Below are 24,056 nucleotides of genomic sequence, written 5' to 3' on the forward strand. Positions count from 1 at the left end.
AGCAAAGATGAGAGAATACAATAAAAATGTTTATTTAAACCAGTATGAATATTACTTGTATAAAAATTAGGTTTCGATTAACATATCAATTATGAATCACTCATTTAATCTGGCTCCGAGAGACAGCACTTCAGAGTTATGACACTCATAACTTCCAGCATACTGACACAACACCACCTTATCCTGTTAAAACAATGCTCATAACTTGGATTAATTTCTATGAAAAACCCTCTTGATTATTTTGATGGAATATGAAGGAACATGAATATGTTACAGGAAAATCAATGTATGGACACATAGTCTGACTAAATGACCACTTCAGAGGTGATGCAGGGAGTCACCACTTTTTTTTCCTCGTTTATCAGGCAGGTAAATCTCAATGAATTACTGTCTTCTCTGGTGCTCATACATTAGTTTCAATAAAACTTAATGATAGAATTGTGGAGAACCTAAGTGAGCTAACAATATGTAGCATCTCCATATTGACAGAGGATTAACATTTATATCTGTGTGGGCCACTGAAGCAGCTAACTTATGTTAGGTCAAGTAAGTAGGCAACAACCTGTTTAATATTAAAAAAACAAACAAAAAAAACGTATAGAAAAAATGAACTGCTTGGCAACCAGACCAGGTGTCTCACTAAGACAGGCCTTTATTTGTCAAAATGTATAGCCACACTAGGCTAGTAAGAGTTTTCTGGTATGTGTGGTCCCATGCATAAGTGAGTTTAATGTAAAAATATGGTAATTAGAGTGAGTTAGACTAATCTACATTTTGCCAGCAGGTAAATCCAAGTATACAGTAAAAATACAGTTTTAGGTTCACTGGTGGGTTTAAATATTTGTAACTACAGAAATGTGGACTTCCATACTGAAGAGCTTGACTCATTTTGACAAAAATAAAAAATTAAAGATGATTTTTCACGATTTAAGATATTTGAAGACTTTTTAAGGACCTGCAGACACCCTGAGCCTTATCATTGTAAATACAAATCTTCAGTTGAAACCTGAACGAAGAAAGTCTTTGACAAGGATCATCTAGAAAACATTTTCATACAACACAAATCAGTATGAAAGTTGTATCAGCAGCACATAATTTCATCCATCGTTTGTAACCACTTACCCTGTTAGGGGGAGGAACTGGAGCCTATCCCAGCTGACATTGGGTGAGAGGCGGGGTACACCCTGGACAGGTCACCAGACTATCACAGGGCTGACACATAGAGACAGACAACCATTCACACTCACATTCACACCTACGGACAATTTAGAGTCACCAATTAACCTGTATGTCTTTGGACTGTGGGAGGAAGCTGGAGTACCCACGCTAACAAAGGAAGAACATGCAAACTCCGTATAGAAGGGATCCCCCATCCTGGGTTCGAACTAGGAACCCTCTTGCTGTGAGGCAACAATGACCACTGCACCACCGTGTCATTTACACATTAAATAAAATATCAATATCAGCTCAATACAGCTGCAGTTCATGAAGCAACAGGGAAAAATAATACACACAGAAACCAGTAAAACAGTGATAATCTTAAAATTCTTTATTCATAAACTTGATGCAAGTTTACAAATTACTGTACATGGTCAAAATTTCTTCAAATGGAAAATGAAAAAGAAAAGAAAAACCAAAGCGAGCCAACGGTGCCAGACTTGATCGTGTCTCGTCGGTGCCAGAAAATTAAATCGAGAGACAAGATAAATGAATCCTTTCAACACACAGTCCAGTTAGAGAAGCGTGCAAGTCTATATTCACCACGGCATGACTGTCAAACTCCAATCATCTCTGAATATCAGGTGAGGACACTTCCTGATAACGAGACCTGATGATTCCTCCCTCCCTCGGCTCTATCAGACATGTAACAACAGGATGTGTGTGCTGAGAGGAAAAAAATCATGACTTTAAATTATTTCGCTCAGAGTGTGTTTGTTGTAATTGACCTTTCCCGGGACGTTGTTGTGCAAATATTATTTTATCAGGAATATTTAAAGAAGAAATCAACTATACTTCAGTACTTGGGAGGAAAAGAAAGCATACAATACTACAGTGGGTGTTGATGAGCAGTTACATGAGGTGATCATCATGCTACTGCAATCCTATTAAAATGGCAGCTTCCTCTTACGTCGCTCGAATTAAAGGAAACATGTGGCCCATATTTTTATAAAGCTCTTTACATTTTCTGTGTCTGACATCAGATCAGTGGGTGAGTCAGCCTAAACGTCAGCGGTACAGAGCATTAATTAACCCAAGAAAAGAACCCCAAACTCAACATGTACATGTACAGATTCCCCTCCTAAGTATTGTTTGTTACCTGAGTTGCCATTCAAACGTACTTTTGCAGACAGTGTTAACAAATAAACTGCAAAAGAGCCGACAGATTAATAGACACAGTGTGTGTCGCTGTAGTATGGGGGAACAGCAGTAGTGAAGATGTACTGTGATGTATATTGCATGGTTACGGTTTCATTGAGTTCCAGGTCAGCTCTGAAGGATCTTTGTTACACACCATAAGTGGCACCCACAATGTTTGTGTTACATTGCTGTGGCAAAGGAAGCCCTGCAGATGGTGGATGTTTAGCTGCTGACTGATTAAAAAAAAAAAAGACGGGAGGGGATGAATCCAGTTGCATGTGTGACGTCACGTAACAGGGAAGCAGTTTCAACTCCAAACTGGGCAAACCACTACACTCGATGTATGTCAGGAGGAGGTGACATACAGGCATCTGCTAAACTGGGCAAAATGATGAAAACATCACATCCAAACACCCTTTATTTATCGCCTCTGTAAAGCCCAGAGCTTCACAGAGTGACTGAAAAAAGTCCAACTACCTTCTGTACAGGGTTCCCACATATTTTTACTAATGAATTTTCAAAACTTTTCCATAATATTCCATGTCTTTACATAAACTTTGTCTAAACTGGGTAAGCCTACACCGCGATATAGCCATAGATAATTAAATACGCACTTCCCACACATTCGCGGATAAGCCACCTGCTAGCACTTGCTCATGTCTCAGTCAGATATTCCTGCCACTAACTGCCCTCTTATACTAACAGACCAGACTGGCACATATGGGTACCTGAAGGAACGTCAAGGCTGCGACCATTTGGGGGACAGAAAACCAAAGATGCTGTAGATGCAGATGTAATGTGACGCATTTTGGATCATAATTTTTACATGTTTGGATGGAAGTATTTCTAGTTTAACTAATGTTTGTTTTATGGACATGTTTAATAATTGTCTTGTGATGTTGCCTGAACCTGAGCGTTCACAATACCCGACTACATTGAGGTTGACTGCCGTCATGTCTTTTCCTTCTTCCCACATCACAGTGGAGGAATGACCCCTGCTCATCAGGATGTCTAGACATGTATACACGTCCTGATCAGGATACCTGGTGTTTCAATCAAATATAAATATTGGACTGGATTGCCAGGTATCATTAGGCTGAGTGTTTGTCAATAATCAAACTTTTAATGGCACACTGTTCGATCTATAGGCTGAGATTTAACTGGTGATGACAGCTTGATGCTGCTGTCCTGACTGACTGTACTGCAGCAGCGTGGCACTCCGGCTAATGTTAGCTATCCATCAGTAGTAACTGTCACTAGCATCATTTAGAGATTTACCGCACTGACAGTGAATATTCACACTTCTATTGAGCCTCAAATCTCAACGTAAAGCCTTGTTTAACTGGCTACATAACAGCTTTTTGGCATTTTCCCATTTGTCTTCTTATATGTACTTCTTTCTCCCAAAAGGGGACAAGTCGTTGGCGATGACGGTGTGGTCTATGCGTATTATGGGAGACCAGTGATATTTCAACAGCAGCTTAGCACTAGATTTTAAGTTATTAATATGGTGAACGTACTTTACATAATGCTAGACGTGTTTTGGGATTTTTATGAACATATTTTAAACAAAAGCCAAAACAATGTATGTTCAAAACTTTTCCAAAACATTCTGGAAAAAGTTTCATACTGTTTCCACAAATTTCATGGCAGTGGGAACCCTGTTTATAACAGCGGCTGAGACAAGGCTCCGGTGCAGTATGCTGTTAACTTTGCACACACATGGCTTCATTTTCAGCATCAAACTAGCCATCAACCTCTACAGCTATAATCAATAGAAACACCAATAGCCAAACTGAGTGCTTGCTGGGCCTTTGTGTTAACAGAACTGAGGCAAAAAGCACTCTTTAGCTTTGACATTAGACCTGTTAAAACTTCCAAAAATAATGCTGCAACAGTCGTCTTATCATCCTCTGGTGAAAATAAATGTAGGTGTCTTTTTCCAAAGATATGCAACAAACAGATTTAAAGATATTTCATGTCCACTGGTGCTGTGTTATTATCAACCACGGGTGGATTTGTTCACAGACAACAGTTAATCTTAGTTCAACAACACTGCAGCATTTTGATTCTGCTTGGCCCGATATTCTTCGCGCATTTTAAAAAGTAAGAGCTAAAAGATACTGAGTTTGTAAGTCATCTCAACTGATTGTTTATTGAGATGTGATGGGAGGGGGGAAAGTGGCCAATAAAAACAGGTGCTATGAGGTGCCACATCAAGAGCTTCAGTATCAATCTTCTGTTAAAATTCCCATTTAAAGAGGGTTAACTGACTGTTTGTGAAGCCCACTTTGTCGAAGCAGCTAAAGAAAAAGCATTTCCCCACATTTAAAGGGAGAAAAGGTTTTTTTTTTTAAAGACAAATGAGCATATTTAGAAAACAGGACTAGTGATACCCCTCACATCCTCCTCCTCACTAAAACACTGAGGAAAGAAGCAAAGTGATACCAGAATAAAGTCTCTTCCCGGAGCGGGGCGAAGGAATACTTGTCAGATGAGCCAACGAGATGGTTTCCGCAAGAAAGATGATATATCCCCAGTTAAGTCAGAGGGGGGAAAATATTCCAAAAAAAACAAGATACTTTGACCCAAAGACATGTTCCCAGTGCATAGTGGTAGTAGCTCCTTATCCATCCTCTTTAGGTGGTGTGTACCAGCCTGTAGAAACACAAAGAGAAACCCCTTTGCCAATGGATCCATACCACTTTGTGTCTGCTGAGCCCAAACATTTGGAAATATTTACTCACCGTTCTTTTCATGGATCTGCACGAGGGATTTGTACGACTGTTGTGCTCTGGCAAGATTGTACTGGTTCTGAGAAACAAATAATGTTCTGTAAGATGCACAGAATGTCAATCCACATCTCTCTTACCCATAACTCTTACTCATCATTTTTCTACTAAAAACGGCAAGACACATATGTAACCTTTAGCCATCCGAGATATAACTATGTGAATTAATACACGGATACAAGACACTTGAAATTACGGGTGCAAATGGGACCTATGATTTAATCTGAGACACTTTTCCCATCACTCAATTTCTGTATCAAACTGCTGCACAATTAAAGCCTCAGTATGCTTCAAGTGTGCTGCTTGTTTTATCTTCAAACAGCGCCTGAAACCTCGTCCTACTCCAGCATAATTTTTTTCCCAGACAGCTACTTAGCATGTGTACGACAGCATGTAACATCGTGAAAGCCTTTGATGAGAAACTGTCCTAAAGCACGTCCGGGTTTCTTCATTTATAGGATTCATCGCCTCTCTCTGACAGCAGGCTCTTTTACCTTGTGGCTATTTGGAACAGCTATAAACACTTTTGCCTTCAGAAATAAAACCCATTCAGTTTATTTTTGCATTTCAGCGCCAACGTTCATCAAATTAAAAAACTCTAATTTGCTGTTATCACTTGGATGATGCATGCTAGAATTTTAAACTGAAAGTGTCTGCTCTGTACAGCAGCAGCAGAGCTGCCACACAGAGCTGACTGCTGTCAGTGTAGATGATCAATCATCAATCAATCAATCAATTTTATTTATAAAGCCCAATATCACTTTTTGCCTCAGAGGGCTTTACAACATACAACATCCCTCTGTCCTTAGGATCCTCACAGCGGACAAGGAAAAACTTAAAAAAAAAAAACAAAAACCTTTAACGGGGGGAAAAAAATGATGGCGTGACTGCAGCGAGGTCTAACACAAGCGAGCCGGGACCCTATATACAAGGGAATATTCACGGACCCGTGCTACCAACCGGTGTGACTTTGACCTGTATGTTGAGGAGACCATAAGGATGATAAAAGAAGAGGTCTTCCCCGGGCGGGGAGCTTACCCCGTGGAAAAAGAGAGAGATGAAGAGGCGGAAGGAGCCACAAGTCACAACCGAAAATAACAAAAAAACCTTCTTATAAAATGTAAGTGCAATCGATGATGCCAGTGTTGTTAACCGGTGGGAAATTTCCTCACCTTGGATTCCCCAGTGGTCGAACAACATGTAATACCACCTTGTTCATTTTAAGCACACTGAGACAAGACTGATGACAACGCTTACCTTATTGGCTCCAAACTGCACCCTGGCTTTTCCTTTAACCAGAGTTGCATTTATCTGCATAATGACAGATTCTATGGAATAGGCACTGCTCCAGCCCTGGAAACACACAAAACCATTAATGCTGCTGCTGTTCAAGTTGACAAACACTGTGTCTAACAATTTATCAAACTCATTTACAAACCTGTTTTGTGAGAAGCTCCATGCACAAGGCCCCTCCTCCTAGAACGTAACTGAAAACAAAAATAAAAAAAATCAGCAGAAGTGTGTTTTAGTGTTAAATAATATATGTATTAGAGCAAGCTTGTACATTTGATGAAGAAAGTGTTCACAAATTTATTGTGTATCAAACTGATTTCAAAATATCTTGATTTGCCTTGCGGGAGAGATTTTCAAAGAGAGGAAATCTGAATCTCGAAACTGTTGTGCATACAATTTTTGGATGTACTATGATACACAAAAAGTATCTTCCAGGCTGATTTGTTTATGCCTTTCATTAATAATCAGAACCCTTAAAGGATCTGTGTAATTTGAGACACACTATGGATTTGATCACAGAGTTAAGGCATTGAATGAATTCCCAAAACGTCTTGTTCTCATTTGATAGCCACCTGCACTAATGTATCGCGATGCTTTTATTTACTTTAAGAGTCAGAGATGATCATTTGCATCTGACAGGCTCTGACATCAGGTTGTTAGCAAGCAAAGCATAGTGTCAACACATATGCAACAGCTGCCAGCACAACATCTGATGTGAAACCTTTGGCCTTAGTATTTCTAAATTAAGTTATTTCATCCATGATGGAAGAAATATTGTGAGTAAATCTCTCCCAACAAAGTTTAAAACAGTGGCTTCAAACTGGTGGGTTGCAGGTCCATTTTAAATGGATCACAAGTGACTTGTTAATGTGTCAAGTTTGTAAAAAACACTTCATTTTGAAGTACAGTGAATTTCAGGCACAGACCTTTTATTTTAAAGTGCCGTTTCCTCCTGTAGACTGAGTCATGAGTGACTAACGGACAGCTACTTGACAGAGACAACGAACTAGCTCGACGACACTGCCTAACACAAGTATGACACTGAATATATTTAACGGTGTGGACCTCGAACTAAAGACTAGGGAGAAACTTGGAACCTGTGGCTGAACCAGTTGGGAACCACTGGTCTAAAAACCATCTCAAAATTGTGTGCATAACAAGTGTGGATCAAGTCCCAATGAGTGAATACTTTCTTCATATACAAACTGTACATGGGGACATCGCTACACACTCACCCTCCGGAGAGCACAGGTGAGACAACCCGTACAAAAGGTGGGTCAAAAGGAAAATTATCCTGTCATGTGAAGAAGAAAAAGAAGAAGAAGAAGAAGAAGAAAAAAACATATCTTGAGTCTCGAGAAAAATCTCTCCCCGAACAAAACAACTGTCAAATATTATTACAGGACTCACTTTATAAGAGAAATTGAGCAGAATGTAGTCCACTCCTTCCTTTTCTTTTAAGACCTGCAAGTCACTATGTAATGGACTATCTGGGTCTACCCTGTAATAAAGAACAACGAGTCAAATCTAACAGAAAACACTACATAACACAATGCTAGAAAATATTAAAGGCAACTGAATGTGAAAACTTACATCCTTAACTTGACGTGCCATTCATAAAGGCTGTCACTGACTAGTTCGCATGAATAAATACCTGTGACACAAACACAGAGCTTCACTTCAATCTGCTGACAGGACATTAAAACAATAAAAGCCACCTCTGTGGGGAAATGTGTCACTGAAGTCACCTGTCTTGTAACTCTGTGATCTGTAGATCTCCCTGAGTTCCTTCATTAGGCGGTCTGAGGCTTGCACAGAGCCAGACACTGCACCCTGCAATGTAAAATCACAGAAGTGGATCACACAGATGGTAGGACAGCAGGATAAATAAGAAGATGCAGGGCACTGTAAAATGAGGTTGGGCTACATCAGGGCAATTAGAGATCATGACATGAGAGTCCTGTATGTTTCAGTCCACTGACATTTCGACAACAGTCTGGTGCTTTGCTCCTGATTTCAGCAGCCGTCTTTCATCCACTGCCTTGTCTAATGATGCTGGGCTGCGCTGCTGTGAAAGTTGAGAGCCAACTAAACTTTTTGCTGGACAGCCTATATCATTTTATTCAGCTGGAGCCCTCTGCGGCACCAGCCACACTGTGTCAGCACTGAAAGGAACGATGAGTCTGCGTTTTGGACACTGTGCTGCTGTTGATGTGAACATGGTGAAACTGACACAAGGAACAGAAAGATGAATTTATGTCCAGTGGATGTAGTATAATACTATAGTACTGGGAAACTATCCAGGAGAAGATTTGGGTTCCATTTTGCCAGATCGATTCTTTTATCTCTCCTTATTCTTTTTTATTCATAAAGAGCAATGCAGAAAACATCTGTTTCATTGAGCAGGAATTTGATCAACTCGATCAACTTTAATATCTAATGCTGCTCAACTAATTACCAGGATAACAGAAAGTGAAAGGTTGTTAACATTATTTGGGATGCCACTTGCAAGTACAGCGTTAAAGTCTTCTCAGCAACCAAAAGGTGATCACAAATCTAAACTGACTTTGTGAGTTTTTGTGAGTTTCAGTTAGGTATTACTTAATTTACCCCCTAATTAAGGGTTGGATGTCTGGACAAATATATGGGCTATCCACGACTTTCTGGGGGGGGGGGGGAATCAGGCACTTACATTCAAGTGATCCTGTCTCTGATTTTTCCGAATCTTCTCCAAGATGGCCAGATTTTCTTTTTCTATCCCATCATCTTCTGACTTTTTTCCATCAACTGGCTCCTCTTCTTTCATGTCGTAATGGTCCAGGTCTTGGTCCAGGTCAATGTCCTGCTGTCAGTGAATCAAATATGTTTAGGGACAGGATGCAAAACAAATTGGACCATTAGGTTATGAAGAATCTAAATTTGCTGAACCACCAGGAATACAATTAAATACCTCTCCCATTTCCTCCTCCTCTTCCTCTTCAGACGTAACCTCATCTGATGGCCCATTCTGCAGTGTGATGAAGCATTGTGAGTTGACAAAAAGTACCTTTTAAAAATGCAATAAAAAGATATTGAATTCTTCTCTTGCTTTAGGTGACTACCTTTCGCTCTTGGGTAATTGGGCCAGCGGGTAGAGGCTGGTCGAGCATTTCTACATCTGGATGTTGTGGCAGGTTGTAAAGCCGACAGAGATCACAAATGAGGCGCTTTAACTGCTGAAGGAGCTGCGGGTGAAATCAGCAAGATAAGACATCAATAACGAAAACAAAACTGCCATTAAACACCGGGTTCATGCAGACATTACAAAATGAAACTCAGGGGCTTTCAAGTAGTTTTTCAAACACATTATTTCATTTTCACTTTCAATCTCAAAGCAACTAATTAAAGGGATACTTCCCCAAATTTCAACCAACTTTATATCAGAATATGGGTAGTATGTGTAAATGAACTGTGGTAAACTTCCCTTTATCTAACCAGTGCCTAGATAGCCAACAAAGCAGAGAGCTATGGTGTTTATTATATTAATATAATGCACCATTTTCTTGCAATCCAGAGAAAGTTTCAGAGCACGTCTGCATGCCAGTGTAACACAACAGTGTCAGCCTCTAGTGACATACAACATGTGCATCGGCAGCACTTGCTAAACGATAGAAATGGCATTACATGGCATTAGCAATCATTTACTGTCCTTGTTACATGTCAGTTGATCTCTCCTTCTGCTGGGGAGGATAAGGACCTCCTAAACTTCACTGTCTCTCCAATTTGTGGGCATTTTTGTTCTTCTTCTATGAGTTAGCTGCTAACTGCTTCTAGCTGCTTTTTAAATCTACTGGGGTCACGTCCCGTCATCAAACCATCACACCCATTTCTTCCATGGTCCTCTTCTGCCAGCTGTCCCTTTTCAACAGGCATCAATTTGGTGCCATTACTATCCCCTCTGCTGCCGGCTTAAAGATGAGACAACTCTGTCCCCCATGATGTAGTCGTACCTTTTGTACAGAGCAGTAAGGCGGAATAATGGCGTCCACATCAGCCAACTTACCAACGTGCTGCCTTTTCTCACATCCTCTAAGCGCTCCAACACTTCAGCCAGACTCGGATCATCAGAGTCAACAAACCATATTGGGGGCGTTGAGGGATAGGATTCCTGCAACAGAGTCAACAGTGGGACATGGACATTTAGCCAGTCATGTGTATGTAAATGCTTTTATTGCCCACAGATTGTCTATTAGCACTTAACAGGGAACACCACTGCTTTTATGTAACCAAAATGTTGCCCAAGGATATCTAATCTACATAAAAGTTTATTCCAAAGCTATAAATGATTTCAGACTGAATGTCTTTGCCCACACAGACACCCACTGAACAAAATGATTTGTCTACTGCCAGATGTAGAGCAAGAGGATCTCCAGCACCGGATGACAAGTGGCTGTGTACTGCCCTGAACCTTTAATTAGACCTTAATACAGCTATTAAATCATGTGTGACCTTCAGTTTACGTGACTGAAGATGCAAGAGAATGAATTTTAGAGGGCTAATCCTTCATTCCAGGAGATTATGGTATAGTGGGGGGAAAAATAAATATAGTTGGACTGTTGTGTAGTCTAGTAAGTAAGCTCAAGCTGTGTGGTAAGTACAGTATGTAATGTATAGGTAATGATTTTCAGTGGTAAGGATCCCATGTCCAATTTCCAGAAAGTAAAAATACCCAGATATTTATACAGCAATGATGATATTTAGATATACAGCTATAGATGGGTTAGTGTATGACTCTAGGATTGTATAGTGCAGCATCATATTATATATGAGATGGATGCTAGAGATGGGAAAGACTCCCATGTTCACAACTTGCAAACACCCATCATTGGATAACTCAAGGCGGTTTTATAATTTTGGTGTTGGTCGTGCAAGGGTTTAAAGTTCTGTGTATTGACAATATAGCTATATAACCATTAAATTTGATTTCATTACTTTGAATGACGAATGTGGCTGACATGAGGCGTCAGTGTCTGTTTGGTTTTCAGACACTTCCAAGCACCAGGTCAGATATATCAAGAGTTTTCAGAAAAATTGTAAGCATATGATATGTATGTTTATGTGAATGCTATTTAACATTCCAGCTATATTCATTCCTTTTTTTGGATCTTGCACTAGCCATCTTAAAGCCAACTTCAAAGAAGACTCACACTGGATTATGTCATTAACACAGATAACTAAGGCAGTGGCTCCCATTCCTCATCCTGAGTATGAAAAACACTGCACATTTTCCATCCGGACCTGCTCTTCTTATCACTGATTTGCTATATCAGGTGTGTTCAGGCACTCATGAGCTGGTGACCAAACATGATCCAGCTGATCAGACGTGGGAAATGTGCAGGATGTGGACTACCCACAGCACAGGACTGACTTACTCTCTTCTCATTCTCTAGATCCAGATTGTGATGCTGAATGTCGTCTTTGAGATTGAGCTGACTCAAAGATGATGCAGGCGACTGACACAACTTGAGTCTGAACATGACAGGGCAATCACAACATTTCAGAAAGCCATGTCCCTGTCCCCCAAAATCGTGCACTACGTGTGTGTGTGTGTGGGGTGCTTAGAGAGGAGGATGTGGTCTGGATGGTGTGTTAGTGATCTGCACCACCTGCACCATACAACAGTGAGCCTCAGTTGTGACATCACCTACACTTTCTGATGGTTAACTTCATGTGTTTTGCACAAGTTTGAAGATTATTCACATTGCTAATAATGTACATACACCTCTTAAAGGAGTTGGTGTGAAAATGTATGAAAAATGCCAGGCCCATTTGACGATATCTACGTTTAAAAATATATTTACAGCTAAATTCACATTATCAGTTGGTTACGCAATAATATAATACAGTGCAGACTCCTTCATATCTACATTATATCTCTTTGTACATATTTTGGTGTCCTGACAGAGGAGCGGTTAACGTCACAGCTTTAACACAAGTTCGCCACAGGGATCGGTCTATTTACTGAAAAGGCAGAAAAACACAGTGGAACAACATTCCATTAAACCGCCTCTATTTAACGTTAAAGCCATGAACTGGACATTCAGCGGTAAGCCTGTTCAGATAAATGTCTTCTTTTTAAATATAATTTTAAAAAGGCAGCTGTAGTGTTTTAAAAGTCCCCCTGTGAATATGCTAAATAACGTTAAAATTAAACTAGACACGGTTCAGTAGTTACAAAGTTAGCAGCCGTTGAAGTGCGAACTGTAACGCAGTTATTTTGGCTAACAAGACAAGCTAGCGTCAACGTTACTTTCAGTTAACAGGCTAGCAAGAAGCTACCGCAGCGTCGTAACTAAACGACATTTTCTTGTACAGTTTTCAAAGTGATTTTAACGCCGCTGCCGCCTTGTTTTCTTCAACCAGCGGGGTAACTTACATAATGAAGGCTTTACACACACCGTGAAAATAAAAGCGAGCACTTTAATCGCAGTTAATTTGTAAACACGGAACCTTCCGCGGAATGATTTGGTTTCAGTCGATAGTCAGTGGCTGGGGTTAGCTTGTGCGCAGAGCTGGCCTGCCTGGACTCACCGTGATGTTGCAGTGAATGATCAGCAGCTTCTCTCCTGTTACGTTGAATTGACAGCTGAGTTCATCGGGTTTCCAGTCTATTATTCTGAATCGTTCGTGGTTTGGGTCAAAAATTGACACCAGAAACTTCAATTCGGCCTTCAGCCCCGAAACCGACATCTTCTACTCATCTCAAACCACCAGGCCGCTGGCAGAGGGGAAGTCGGGGCGGAATGTGACCGCGCAGTTGAGTCGGGTCTACGGATCTCGCATATTAGCGTGAGAACAACAACAAAGGGCTGGAGGGTTAGGTCCACACTCAACACTGTCACTGCTATTTGACAGTTATGACACTGCACAACTTTAATTTAAACCCATTTATTTAAATTTTTTGTTCCTTTATTATTACTACATTGTGTAAATTTATATGCCACTTATTTATTGTGGTGCTCACAACCTACAGAGCCTCTTAAAACAAGATTAAATATCCTGAATAACATATCCTCCTGACTTTTGTTGGTTATGCATTTTTAATTTCTCCTAGCAATTTGGGATCAGTAGGACCTGATAAGTTTACTTAAACTTAACATTTTCAATGATAATTAAGTCCCAATGTCCTCAAACAAGGCAACAATAAAGTCCCAATGTCCTCAAATGAGTAATTCCTAATTAACAGTGTCTTAGCTTGTTACTGTTGCTAAAATTGATCCATTTTGAAATTGATGTCATATGAAACTAGAAACACTATTATTCATAAATAAACTAGTTTAAACCATAAAATCTGATCAGGTTTTGTGCCTTGTCCACTTATTTGTCAGGATGGCTGCAGACTGACTTGGCTGCCATCTTGTTTTTACATGGATTAGCGTATTTTGCTCTTGTTAGATAACACAAAAAAGTGTCCACAAACGAGGACAACAAGTCTGACTTAAATACAATGAAGTATAAGGTCAAGTAAACCCAAAATGTGACGTCCATGAGGACAGAGGGTCTCGGGAGGATATATTTGTGTAGTAAATATGCAGTGCAATGTCTGCAAGTAACTAATTACATGTAACTAGTTGCATGTACAAGTTACAAAATGAATGTAATTGTAATCAGTTACTGACAAAAATATGTATTTAAATCACAGCTACATATTTGAATGTTGGTGATTATGTAACCATACTTACTGCACACATCATATTTTTGGGTTATTTTTATTGCTTAAGTTACTGTGTTATTTAGTAATGGATATATTATTAATATGAATGTATTTATTTAATGCTTAATGAATGAATGAATTAATAATCTGGAAAAACAAAGATTATTTCACACAATTTTTCTCACAGTTAATAACTGAAAACGGAACACTGAAGCCCCAGGATTATTTTTGCCTCTCCTATATTAACCAAAGGCAAAGGTTACACCAGAGTATCAACATTACCAAAGAAAGGAAAGTAAATAAATTACTACTTCAATACATTATAGTCTAAATTATAATCCTCAACTTTTTTTTTTTTTTAATTTCACCATTTTACATCATAATTTTTTTTGGGGTGGTGGGGGGTGGGGGGCACCGATGCCCCATAATACATAATAATTTTACATTTTAAGGCTTTTTAAGAATATTTTACATTGGTTCTCACTTTTCATGTTTCATCCCTCTTGAATTATAATTACCTTCTCTTAATCTAAAGACATTTTGAATACAGACAGGAAGGTTTCTGTTGACAACACAAAAAAGTATTTCCAATGTTTTTAAATACATAATGTCTGGAAATTTTAAGATGTAAGATGCTATAAGCAATTGATAAATAGATTCCCAATGACCTGCTTTATATATTATTCTGAGGGCTGTTTTCTGAAGTTTGATTATAGGCTTTATATTTGTTTTGTAAGCATTTCCCCAAATTTCAGCACAATAGGACATATATGGCATTGCAAGTGAACAATACAATATAATTTATCATTTAAAAACTCCCTTGTCATGTCTTATAAAGAACCCTATTTGTACAGGAACAAGTATGTAGCATACATAAATGCCACACACCACAGCATTTATAGCCTAAGCTAATTTGCAATGCCCGTCCCTAGCTGGGGCTTAAAATACAAAAGACCAAGCAACAAAAACACAAGTGGCAGTGCAAAGTACAGACCGAACAATACAGGACACAAACTGCAATACATAATTAGCACTATAGAACAGGAAGCACCAAATCATTCATGACTGCATAACAGAGTCCACTTCAAAAACTGTTAGAGTTTGACTTTAAAGTGATTGAAATCAGGATCTAATTTAAGTTCTGTGGGTAAAGAATTCCACTTGTTAATTCCACAGACAGAAAAGGTGTTTGTCCAAATAAGGATTTACACAGGGGAACCAATTCCCGTTGGCTGCTCCACGTGTCACTGAGCCAGAAGCTCTAAGTGGAACCACCAGGTCACTGAGCACCTGGGGAGCCAGATTATGGAGGCATTTATGGATGTGTTTGAAAATATCAAAATTAATGAAATCATCAAAATCTTAGTATATTTAGTTTCTGAAGAACATGGCAATGATGTCTTCTTATTGGTTTCCTGTCCAAAATCTTAATTGCTCGATTAGCCTATATATCATCATAAGAGGCTTAATTTTTGTAGATGTTATACTTGTGACCAAGAGGTTACATCAGAAAAAAATCATAGCATGCATGAAACTGTTTGCAAATGTATGTAAGTTTGCTTTTGCAACCCTGCTCCGTCACAGCACTGTTCTCCGTCAGACAGATAAGATTGAAACCACTATAACATTTTATTGGAGAAATCAAATTTGGAGAGTTTATGAACAGGGATATTATGATGTAAAGTATCAAAAGCTTTTTTTTAGGTCCAGAAAGACTGCCCCAGCTACTTCACCTTTATCAACTGATAATTTGTGCTGTTCTGTAAGGAAGCAGTTAGCAGTCTCTGCCGAATAATTCAGACAGAAGCCAAATTATATCTTTCATTTAGGTAAATTTTATGACAAGTTATTTGTTTTATTCTCCTTGTGTTTTAAATGTGTTTAGTTTTATTGTACAGCACTATGTAACTGTGTTTTGAAAGGTACCATATAAATAAAGGTTATCATTATTATTATTATAGTTAGAAAAGTAATCAAAAATTATTAGTTATTTTATTAGTTTGATAAAGTAATTAAAATAGTTACAATACATTCTTAACAGGGAAACTAGTAATCTGTAAGTTATTACATTTCAAACAGAACCTTTTCAACACTGTAAATATGGTCTATATGATATACAAGCAAACAACATTTTGAAGAAGTTTTTAAGAAAGCAAGTCTGGGTTACCAAGTGGGCCCCTAGACCTCAAGGGGCCCCAAAAGTCTTAGGTTCACTGTGTGTTGGTTGGTTTTTGATTAATGTGCTTATTTCAACAGCACAATATCAACTGCATTATTATGTAACCAAGTGGTCCCATGTCAAACTCCAGTTTTAAAACCTTTTAAACTTTTAGAGTATATGGTGCTCATGTTTTTTAAAAGATATTTTTAGGACTTTTTTGCCTTTAATTGACAGGACAGTTGTTAGCGTGAAATTGGGAAGGAGAGGGGGGATGACATGCAGCAAAGGGCGACATACTGGAATCGAGCCAGCAGCTGCTGCGGCAAAGACAGGGCCCCTGCACATGGGGCACCTGCTCCACCAGGTGAGCTAATGGGTGCCCTGCTCATGGGGTTTTTATGGCTAAATAAATATGTATATAATCAAATTAAGATAAACTAATCGACATGCAAAGAAACCTGGGGGGTAGTTGCCTACATGCCAGTTGAGAAATAGGGGAGAGCAGGGTTGGTTGGGACAAGGGGCGTAAATGTAGATGGTGCAGGCTGTGTGGTTGCACTGGGCCCATGGGACGGAGGGGCTTGATTGCCACCTGGAAATACGCCCATGTTCAAAGAAGAACTCATGTTATCAAAAATTATATGCTTAGTTTTCATAAACAATGACAAATTGCTGATGCTGATATAGATGTTTGATGTGTTGGCTTGTTAGTAATGCTTTTTTTTAATCTCCACATCAAGGAATACAATGAAAATAAATCTTGGGCTTAATTGTGTCATATTTGGTTTGTTGTATTTGTGTGTGATTAAATTTTTTTCTGCAAAAAAAAAGCTAATCTATAAATAAAAGTGTTTGTTATATTAACAGCTGTCTTTATATAATAAATCTCAGTTTACCATTACCTTTTTGTTGTTGTTGTTTGGTTTTTTTTTGCAGACACTGATGAACACAATAATCCTAATATTAACAGATCACCTGAAATCCCCCTTTACTCCCCCCTGCAGGCCTCTTTATGAAACACAGGTGAGCTGGCACTAAACTCAGATCATTACAACTGAGCAAAGATTAACGTAGGGTCCTCAAGGTACAAAACACTAATAAATACATATAAATTAAACACATTAGAATCATAGTGGTGAATTCCCACCCATAGTTTACTGATACAGCACTGTGAAGTTTGTTAACATAATTTATGTGCAGTAGATTGAAGCAGTGATTCTCAACCTCAGGGTCAGGACCTCTGATAAAGTACCAAAATAAATCTGAGGGGTTGAGAATGGATTAACAGGACATTAAAGGACAAAATAATACACGTATAGCTACTAAATTATGTTAATGTTTTCTAATTTTTGCTTTTTGTATTTTAATTACATTGTGTGTATAATTGTTCATCTTCAAGTCTGTAAAAACTATTCAGATAAAACATCCCATTTCTCTCTGGCCTGACTGTAAACTGAGGACATATGCAGCCTCACCTGTGATGAGGTGTAGAAAGTAACTTCATTTTAAGGAGTGAGAAGTCAAAAAGGTTGGGAAACACCACATTAGAGTATTGTGTAAAAGAGGTTTATACAAAATGTATTACATTTGCTGTGATAAAAGGTGGTGGATACAGATTAATTAATATTTTTTTAGTGCTGTGTGTTTTTCTCCTGTCTTTCTTTGATGAGTTTTGTTCATTGTAGTTTATGTAACAGTGTAAGCCTGGAGGGCCAGTGTGCTGACTTTTGTCTGGCTCCTTGGCTGGGACCAATGTGGTAAGGTCGCACCTACCAGGGGCCGCGGACGGGGTCTTAGAGGCATGCAAGCCTCTCCACCCCAAAAAGGTAACAGCACTTAAATCACAGATGCTCTTGTATAACAGTACTGTCAAACCTGTTCTGCTGTACTGCTCAAAGAGTTGACGAGTGGTCAAAACAGACATGATGAGAGTGGAGACCTTTCACAATGGATGCCCCAGACAAATATGGCAGATCTTCTGGCCAAACAAAATCTCCAACCTTCAACTGTACAAGAAAACAGGTAGCTGGAGCATCACAGAAGACGTCACACGCAGACGTTTGAGATGACGAGGCCATGTGCTAAAAATGGAACAGGGCCGGATCACGAGAGTCACTTTAAGATGAACACCATAAAGCAAAAGAAAACCCAGAAGGCCCGAAGTTGGAGTTGGAAGAGATGAATCTGTCATGGGGAGAGGCGCAACATGCTGCCAAGGATCGAATGCAATGGAAAGAGCTCATTGAAGCCTTATGTCCCATAGGGCATGAAGAGGAGTAAATAAATTGTTTAATGAGTATTTTGCAAGTTATTTATGTGTAGCAACGTTGGCTGGGCCACCTCTAAGATCAGTCCACCTTAAGAGAGCCTAATTAGGTTTGATTGTTACTACTTGGAAGTCTTATCTCTGCTGTCCCTTTATGTCAAATTGGTAAAAATGACTGTCTGAGATGGTTCGAGTCCTCACCCTCTGGTCACAAATGCATGCGTTTCTAAAAAGGACATGTTATTTGCACTATAATTATATATTTAAAACCAAAGTTTTTGCCAGAAATCTATAGTTTTATATCTCTGTTCTTTTTGGAAAATTATTATTTTGGAACATGGGTGCAGCAGCAGTGGAAAAATGTTTACCTCATCAGAGCACTGATATAAACCAGGCCAGTCATGTGCAAGATAACATCAAATACACTGATCTGACACTAGATGGCACAACATGCTTACAACTAAACTTGTTGTTGCAGTTACACCATGTCTATTATACAACAGGTCCCTTATCTGCCCCTTTACAACAGAGCTGCTCATGTGCATTATGTAAGTACATTTCAACTCATAATGACTTTGAAGAAGAGACAAGGAGGTGCATTCACCACCTTTTCTTTCCAACTGTGCTCAAAACCTGCCAGCTGAAGTTGGATTAACTTTCCTGTACCTGTGGATTTGGGTAAGTGAAACTATAAAACTTTGTTATGCACATGTGAAGACATCCCAAGTGTGTTTTGTTGGTCTGTGCAAGTCTTGCGAATTATGTATGTGTGAAGCTTAACAGAAAGTAATGCTTGTTAATAGTCATCGCTTTTGGCCTCAAACTGTTATCTAAAAGATACAATGTGAGAGGTTTAGAGGGAAAAGAGGGGGGCATGTCATTTTAAGTAAAACTAGACCTTGTTACTATTGGGTTCAAATACTTTAGGGAGTGAAAAGTACAATATTGCCCTCTAAAACGTTGTGGAGAAGAAGTAGATGAAGTAGCACTGAATTACAAAATACAAGTACCTCGCAATTGTACTTAAGTCCAGTACTTGAGTAAAAATATTAAGTTATTTTCAACCACTGCATTTCATGTTATAGAATGACTGTAGACACAAACATGCGAACCACACAGGCAGTAGACTCACAAGTCAGTCTTTGGAAGCTTTGCTTAAGTAAAGACTGATGACTTTCTCCCTGATTTTGTGTTTAGATGGGCGGATACAATTTCAGAGTTTAAAAAACTCCCCACGTTGCAGAACCAATAGTAAATCTGCAAGGGCGGTCCTTCGGTGGCTCGCTGAACTCTTGTTCTTGTAAACATAGTCCCACTAGAAACACATGTAGCGGTACAAAATGGCTCAGGCGTGCTCGCAGAAAACGCTGTCAAAGTTAGTGGACGTTTGTCGCATTTGCAGCGATACATTCTCGCCAACTAAAAGAAATAAACATAATCTTTTACAAGGCCATGACTCATCCGTCCAGCCGGACTATAGAGGGAATCGCCTTGTTTACAAATACTTCCGGGTAGAAAACCAGCAGATGTCTAGAAAGCATCAGCTGACAGGGACAGCTAACAGCAGCAGCAAAGCTAACATCAGGACGTCATCTGTTGAAAGCCTCCCGTTGTCGGATACGACATGAAACTACTCCAGTTAGCTCAATCATGTTGTAACTAAGACATCCGCTGGAAAAAATATTTTCTTCACGGATGAGCACACGTTTGATAAAACAGAGTTTAATCTCTCGGCATCCATTTTCAAGCTCTCTGTGTGTTTGTTTCCTTGCGGACAAGAAAGGGGGGAGCGCACGTTTCTGAGAAGGCGTGTCCTTTTCAAAAATGCAAGAGGCGTTGCTTTGTTGCCGGCCGTTTTCGCCGGTGTGTTAAACTAGTCTGGGGCCGTCAGTGGCCATTTTGGTAAGGAAACGGAACCAGGGCAAGTGAGACAGGATCTGGAACTCGATGGATGTGCCTTTCCGTAAAAATAAAAGCACCAAGCTAATAAAAATGCAGTGAAACTTTTTATTTAAAGAATATAATTTACAAGAAAAGCCCCAAGCCATTAAGTTAATCGATTTTCTTACACCCCTCATCACCCCAAATCGATGGTGCACCAGAATTTAAAGTTTTACTATGGTGAATACTTTTAGTTTGGTGAATTTGGTGAATACCGCATCTGCTCCTTAGACCGGAACCAAAATCCAGACAAAATTCAGAGTGAATAGACACCAGGCTCTTCGCTTGAAGAGCCTGGTGATGCGAGGCTAGTGTTAAACACACTTTAGAAAGGATGTCCCCAGACTATCAGAAGGCGGAGATCTCTGATTGTCTGGTGGCGAGACTACACAGGCAGTACTCTCTCACTGTTTTGTTTTTGTGCATTTGTTAAGGTCTCTGATGGACGTCAGTATGAAGATGCCTCACTCTTCTCTCATCACATTTGCCCTACTGTTGATTCAACTATCCAGTGTCACTGGAGGCAAAGTCCTGGTGTTCCCATTGGACGGGAGCCATTGGATAAACATGAAAGTGCTCATAGAGGAACTGCATGCCAAAGGCCACGTGGTCACTGTGGTTCGGGCGTCTGATAGCTGGTACATCAGTGAAAAGTCTCCTCTCTACACCTCTGTCACTGTTCCCAGCCCTGGTGGATTTGACGAAAACCTTTTTGAAGACTTATTGTCTCGACAGCTGGAGATCTTGTTTAAAGGTAGACATTCATCTGTTTGGTCTCAAATCTGGACTCGTATTCAGATGGAGCGGCTGGCTGTGGACCAGTTCTTTCAGCTCCACAAGGGAATGAGTGAAATGATCGTTCAGATGTTTGAAGATGAAAAGCTGATGCAGTCTTTCCATGAAGCCAAATATGACGTGGTTTTGGCTGACCCTGGCATCGGCGGAGGGACAATACTGGCACGTTGGCTCCAAGTTCCTCTTGTTTATAATGTCAGATGGACCATTCAAGGTGAAGCTCATTTCGTTCTGGCCCCCTCACCTTTGTCATACATTCCTTTCACTGCAACAGAGTTGACTGATAAGATGACCTTCCCTCAAAGAGTAAAGAATGTTTTGAGTTACATTTTTGGGATGTACACAATGTCATGCATCACAGAACCTCATTACAAACCTTTAGTTGAGAAGTACTTGGGTCCCAGTGTGGATTACTCAACATTTTTCCGCGATGCAGATATATGGCTTATGAGGAATGATTTTGTCTTTGAGTTTCCACGTCCAACAATGCCAAATATAGTATACATGGGAGGATTTCAGTGCAAGCCCCCAAAGCCACTCTCTGCAGACCTGGAGGAGTTTGTCCAGAGCTCTGGAGATCACGGGGTCATTATGATGACCTTAGGAACATTAATTGGGAAGCTTCCTCAGGATGTTGTTGAGGAAATAGCTGCAGCCTTTGCCCAGCTGCCTCAGAAGGTTATATGGAGGTATATGGGACAAAGGCCAGCCAACCTGGGCAACAACACGTTAATAGTCAACTGGCTGCCGCAGAACAACCTCTTAGGACATCCCAAAACTAGAGTGTTTGTGACGCACGGAGGCACTAACTCAGTTCAGGAGGCAATTTACCATGGAGTTCCTGTAGTTGGACTTCCCTTATTCTTCGATCGGCCTGATAACCTCTCCAGAATCAAAGCAAAGGGGGGAGCTGTGATTGTGGACATTGCAGAGCTGGACAGACACATCTTTGCTGATGCCCTGATGACAGCTATTCACAATTCCTCTTACAGGGAAAACATGCAGAAACTCTCACGGCTGCACAGAGATCAGCCCATGAAGCCGCTGGACCAGGCGATGTTTTGGATTGAATATGTCATCAGACATAAAGGAGCGCGTCATCTGCAGGCCCAGTCCAACAAAATGTCCTGGTTTGTTTACAACTCTGTTGATGTCATCGCTGCTTTGTTGGCTTTAGTTGTGCTTGTTACATTCACCTGCATTTTAATTGTAAGGTTGCTGTGGAGAATTTGTTTTGTTGGGAAAAAAGTTAAACATGAGTGACATGAAAAATAAAATGTTCAATCAGTCCAATTGAAACTGTGTCAGCGAGTATGATTGATTGCACTTCAATATGTATTTGTCTCCCAAAACATGTTGACGAAGGATCAAGGCAGGAGCTGCAGGCAGAGGAGCCAAAGCAGTAGGAGAGAGATCTAGCATTGAAGGATTCAGAGTTCTTCAGTCTTTGTCAGATCAGAACCCAGACGTGAAATAGACTTTGTCTGAAGTTCTTCCTTTCCAGGTTGGTTGGAGGCCACATTCAGCATGTCTAGCTCAAGCTTGTGGCCTGTAGGTATGCATCCAGTTTATAGTTTGATTCTGATTTCTTCTCAATGAATTTATCAGTTTGGTAACACTTTCTATGAAGACCATATCATGCATTATGAGGGTGTTATGGGGCGACGCACGTCCAGCTACAGCGCAGTCTACAGTGTAGTGTACGCAGCTACACAGAGGTACTGCATTGATTCAACACAGATGTATAAATTTTGCTCAACACGGGCACAGCTTGTGTATGTGAGCTTCAAGAAGAGAAGTTTGCACCTGCATCAACATCTTAATTAAAGTATTTTTTAAATTTCAATTACTGTTATCCTCTTTCAAATTTTGAGTGTGTGATTTGGAGCACTGATCTGACCCCAAAGATCAGGCCTGACCCTACATGAACCTGCACAGTTTGACCTAAGCCTGAACCAAGGCAGCCATTTTGGGCCTGAGCTCCATTAAAAACCTGAATTTCTGCTGTAACAAAATACGTTGTATTTTACATGTTAACTATTTTCAAATATTAAAACATTTATTACAAGCTGAGGGCTAATGTGTTTTGTTGCACCACTTCCTTCTCTTCCTTCTGTTATTTCAAGTGTCTGTCGTCTTGTGCATGACAGGTTTGGCAGAGTGGGCTGTGCTCTGGTGCATCTAATGTGCAAGGCCCATGGCGATGTGGCATGCAGATAATGATCACCGCTCTTTGCCGCATGTTATGCGCGCCTCTCCTACTACTGGGGAGGCAGAAGCAAACACTGCCAACCAAGTTGCCTTGCCTGTTCTCCACTATATTGCTCCGTTGTTGCGTCACTTTTCTTCCCATAGTTGCAGCCAACAAGTAGCAAACAAAAAAACAGGTACACTGGCCAGAACCCGTCCTGTTTCAATCCTGGATAAATAAATAATTAGAAATTACAGGCCAGTCCGGACTCTGCTGGTTGGATTGGGCCCAGTCGGGCAGGAAATCAGATCTCTGGTGTGACTCTCTGTGTTAAGAGTAACACTGACACTTCTTATCTGAAGAATGTTGAGAGTTATAAACAGAGAAAGGCTGGTCAAAACAGTACCTGATGATATCTCAATACCGTTTGGGATTTTGCTTGTTTGTCTGATTCAAAGATCAGAATACTTTGTGAATGTTCTTGTCTAAAAGATCAAAGTTCTTATTCAGTGTACAAATAAACTTACAGTTTCTCAGACTTGTAGGTTTCTGGCAGTTGTTTAAAG

The 24,056-nt window shown here is 39.9% G+C and overlaps 2 protein-coding genes and 1 long non-coding RNA gene across 4 annotated transcripts; 2 read left to right on the forward strand and 1 right to left on the reverse strand.

Annotated features, from left to right (window-relative positions):
• Positions 1-1,534: 1,534 nt before the first annotated feature.
• LOC125887164 (ubiquitin-conjugating enzyme E2 Q2-like) lies at positions 1,535-13,428 on the reverse strand. Of its 2 annotated transcripts, none has more exons than XM_049573767.1 (13): positions 13,014-13,428; positions 10,486-10,590; positions 9,545-9,667; positions 9,394-9,450; positions 9,136-9,285; positions 8,192-8,276; positions 8,037-8,097; positions 7,854-7,944; positions 7,679-7,737; positions 6,589-6,637; positions 6,408-6,503; positions 5,106-5,172; positions 1,535-5,016 (listed from the first exon to the last, which is right to left on the reverse strand). In XM_049573767.1, exons 1-13 carry the CDS (start codon positions 13,170-13,172, stop codon positions 4,985-4,987), a joined length of 1,134 nt encoding a protein of 377 aa, XP_049429724.1. In that variant the 5' UTR covers positions 13,173-13,428; the 3' UTR covers positions 1,535-4,984. The 2 variants fall into 2 exon arrangements, with proteins under 2 accessions (XP_049429724.1, XP_049429723.1); XM_049573766.1 differs by having other exon boundaries at positions 9,136-9,288; positions 13,014-13,418.
• On the forward strand, positions 12,394-17,330 carry LOC125887165 (uncharacterized). Its single transcript, XR_007449125.1, has 3 exons — positions 12,394-12,528; positions 16,532-16,661; positions 17,234-17,330. It is a non-coding gene; the product is annotated as an uncharacterized LOC125887165 (long non-coding RNA).
• Positions 17,331-19,071: 1,741 nt separating this feature from the next.
• Positions 19,072-23,297, forward strand: LOC125887163 (UDP-glucuronosyltransferase 2C1-like). Its single transcript, XM_049573765.1, has 2 exons — positions 19,072-19,241; positions 20,939-23,297. Exon 2 carries the CDS (start codon positions 20,946-20,948, stop codon positions 22,560-22,562), a length of 1,617 nt encoding a protein of 538 aa, XP_049429722.1. The 5' UTR covers positions 19,072-19,241; positions 20,939-20,945; the 3' UTR covers positions 22,563-23,297.
• Positions 23,298-24,056: the final 759 nt, after the last annotated feature.

Source organism: Epinephelus fuscoguttatus, linkage group LG4 (assembly GCF_011397635.1).
Source record: "Epinephelus fuscoguttatus linkage group LG4, E.fuscoguttatus.final_Chr_v1".
Lineage (NCBI taxonomy): Eukaryota > Metazoa > Chordata > Actinopteri > Perciformes > Serranidae > Epinephelus > Epinephelus fuscoguttatus.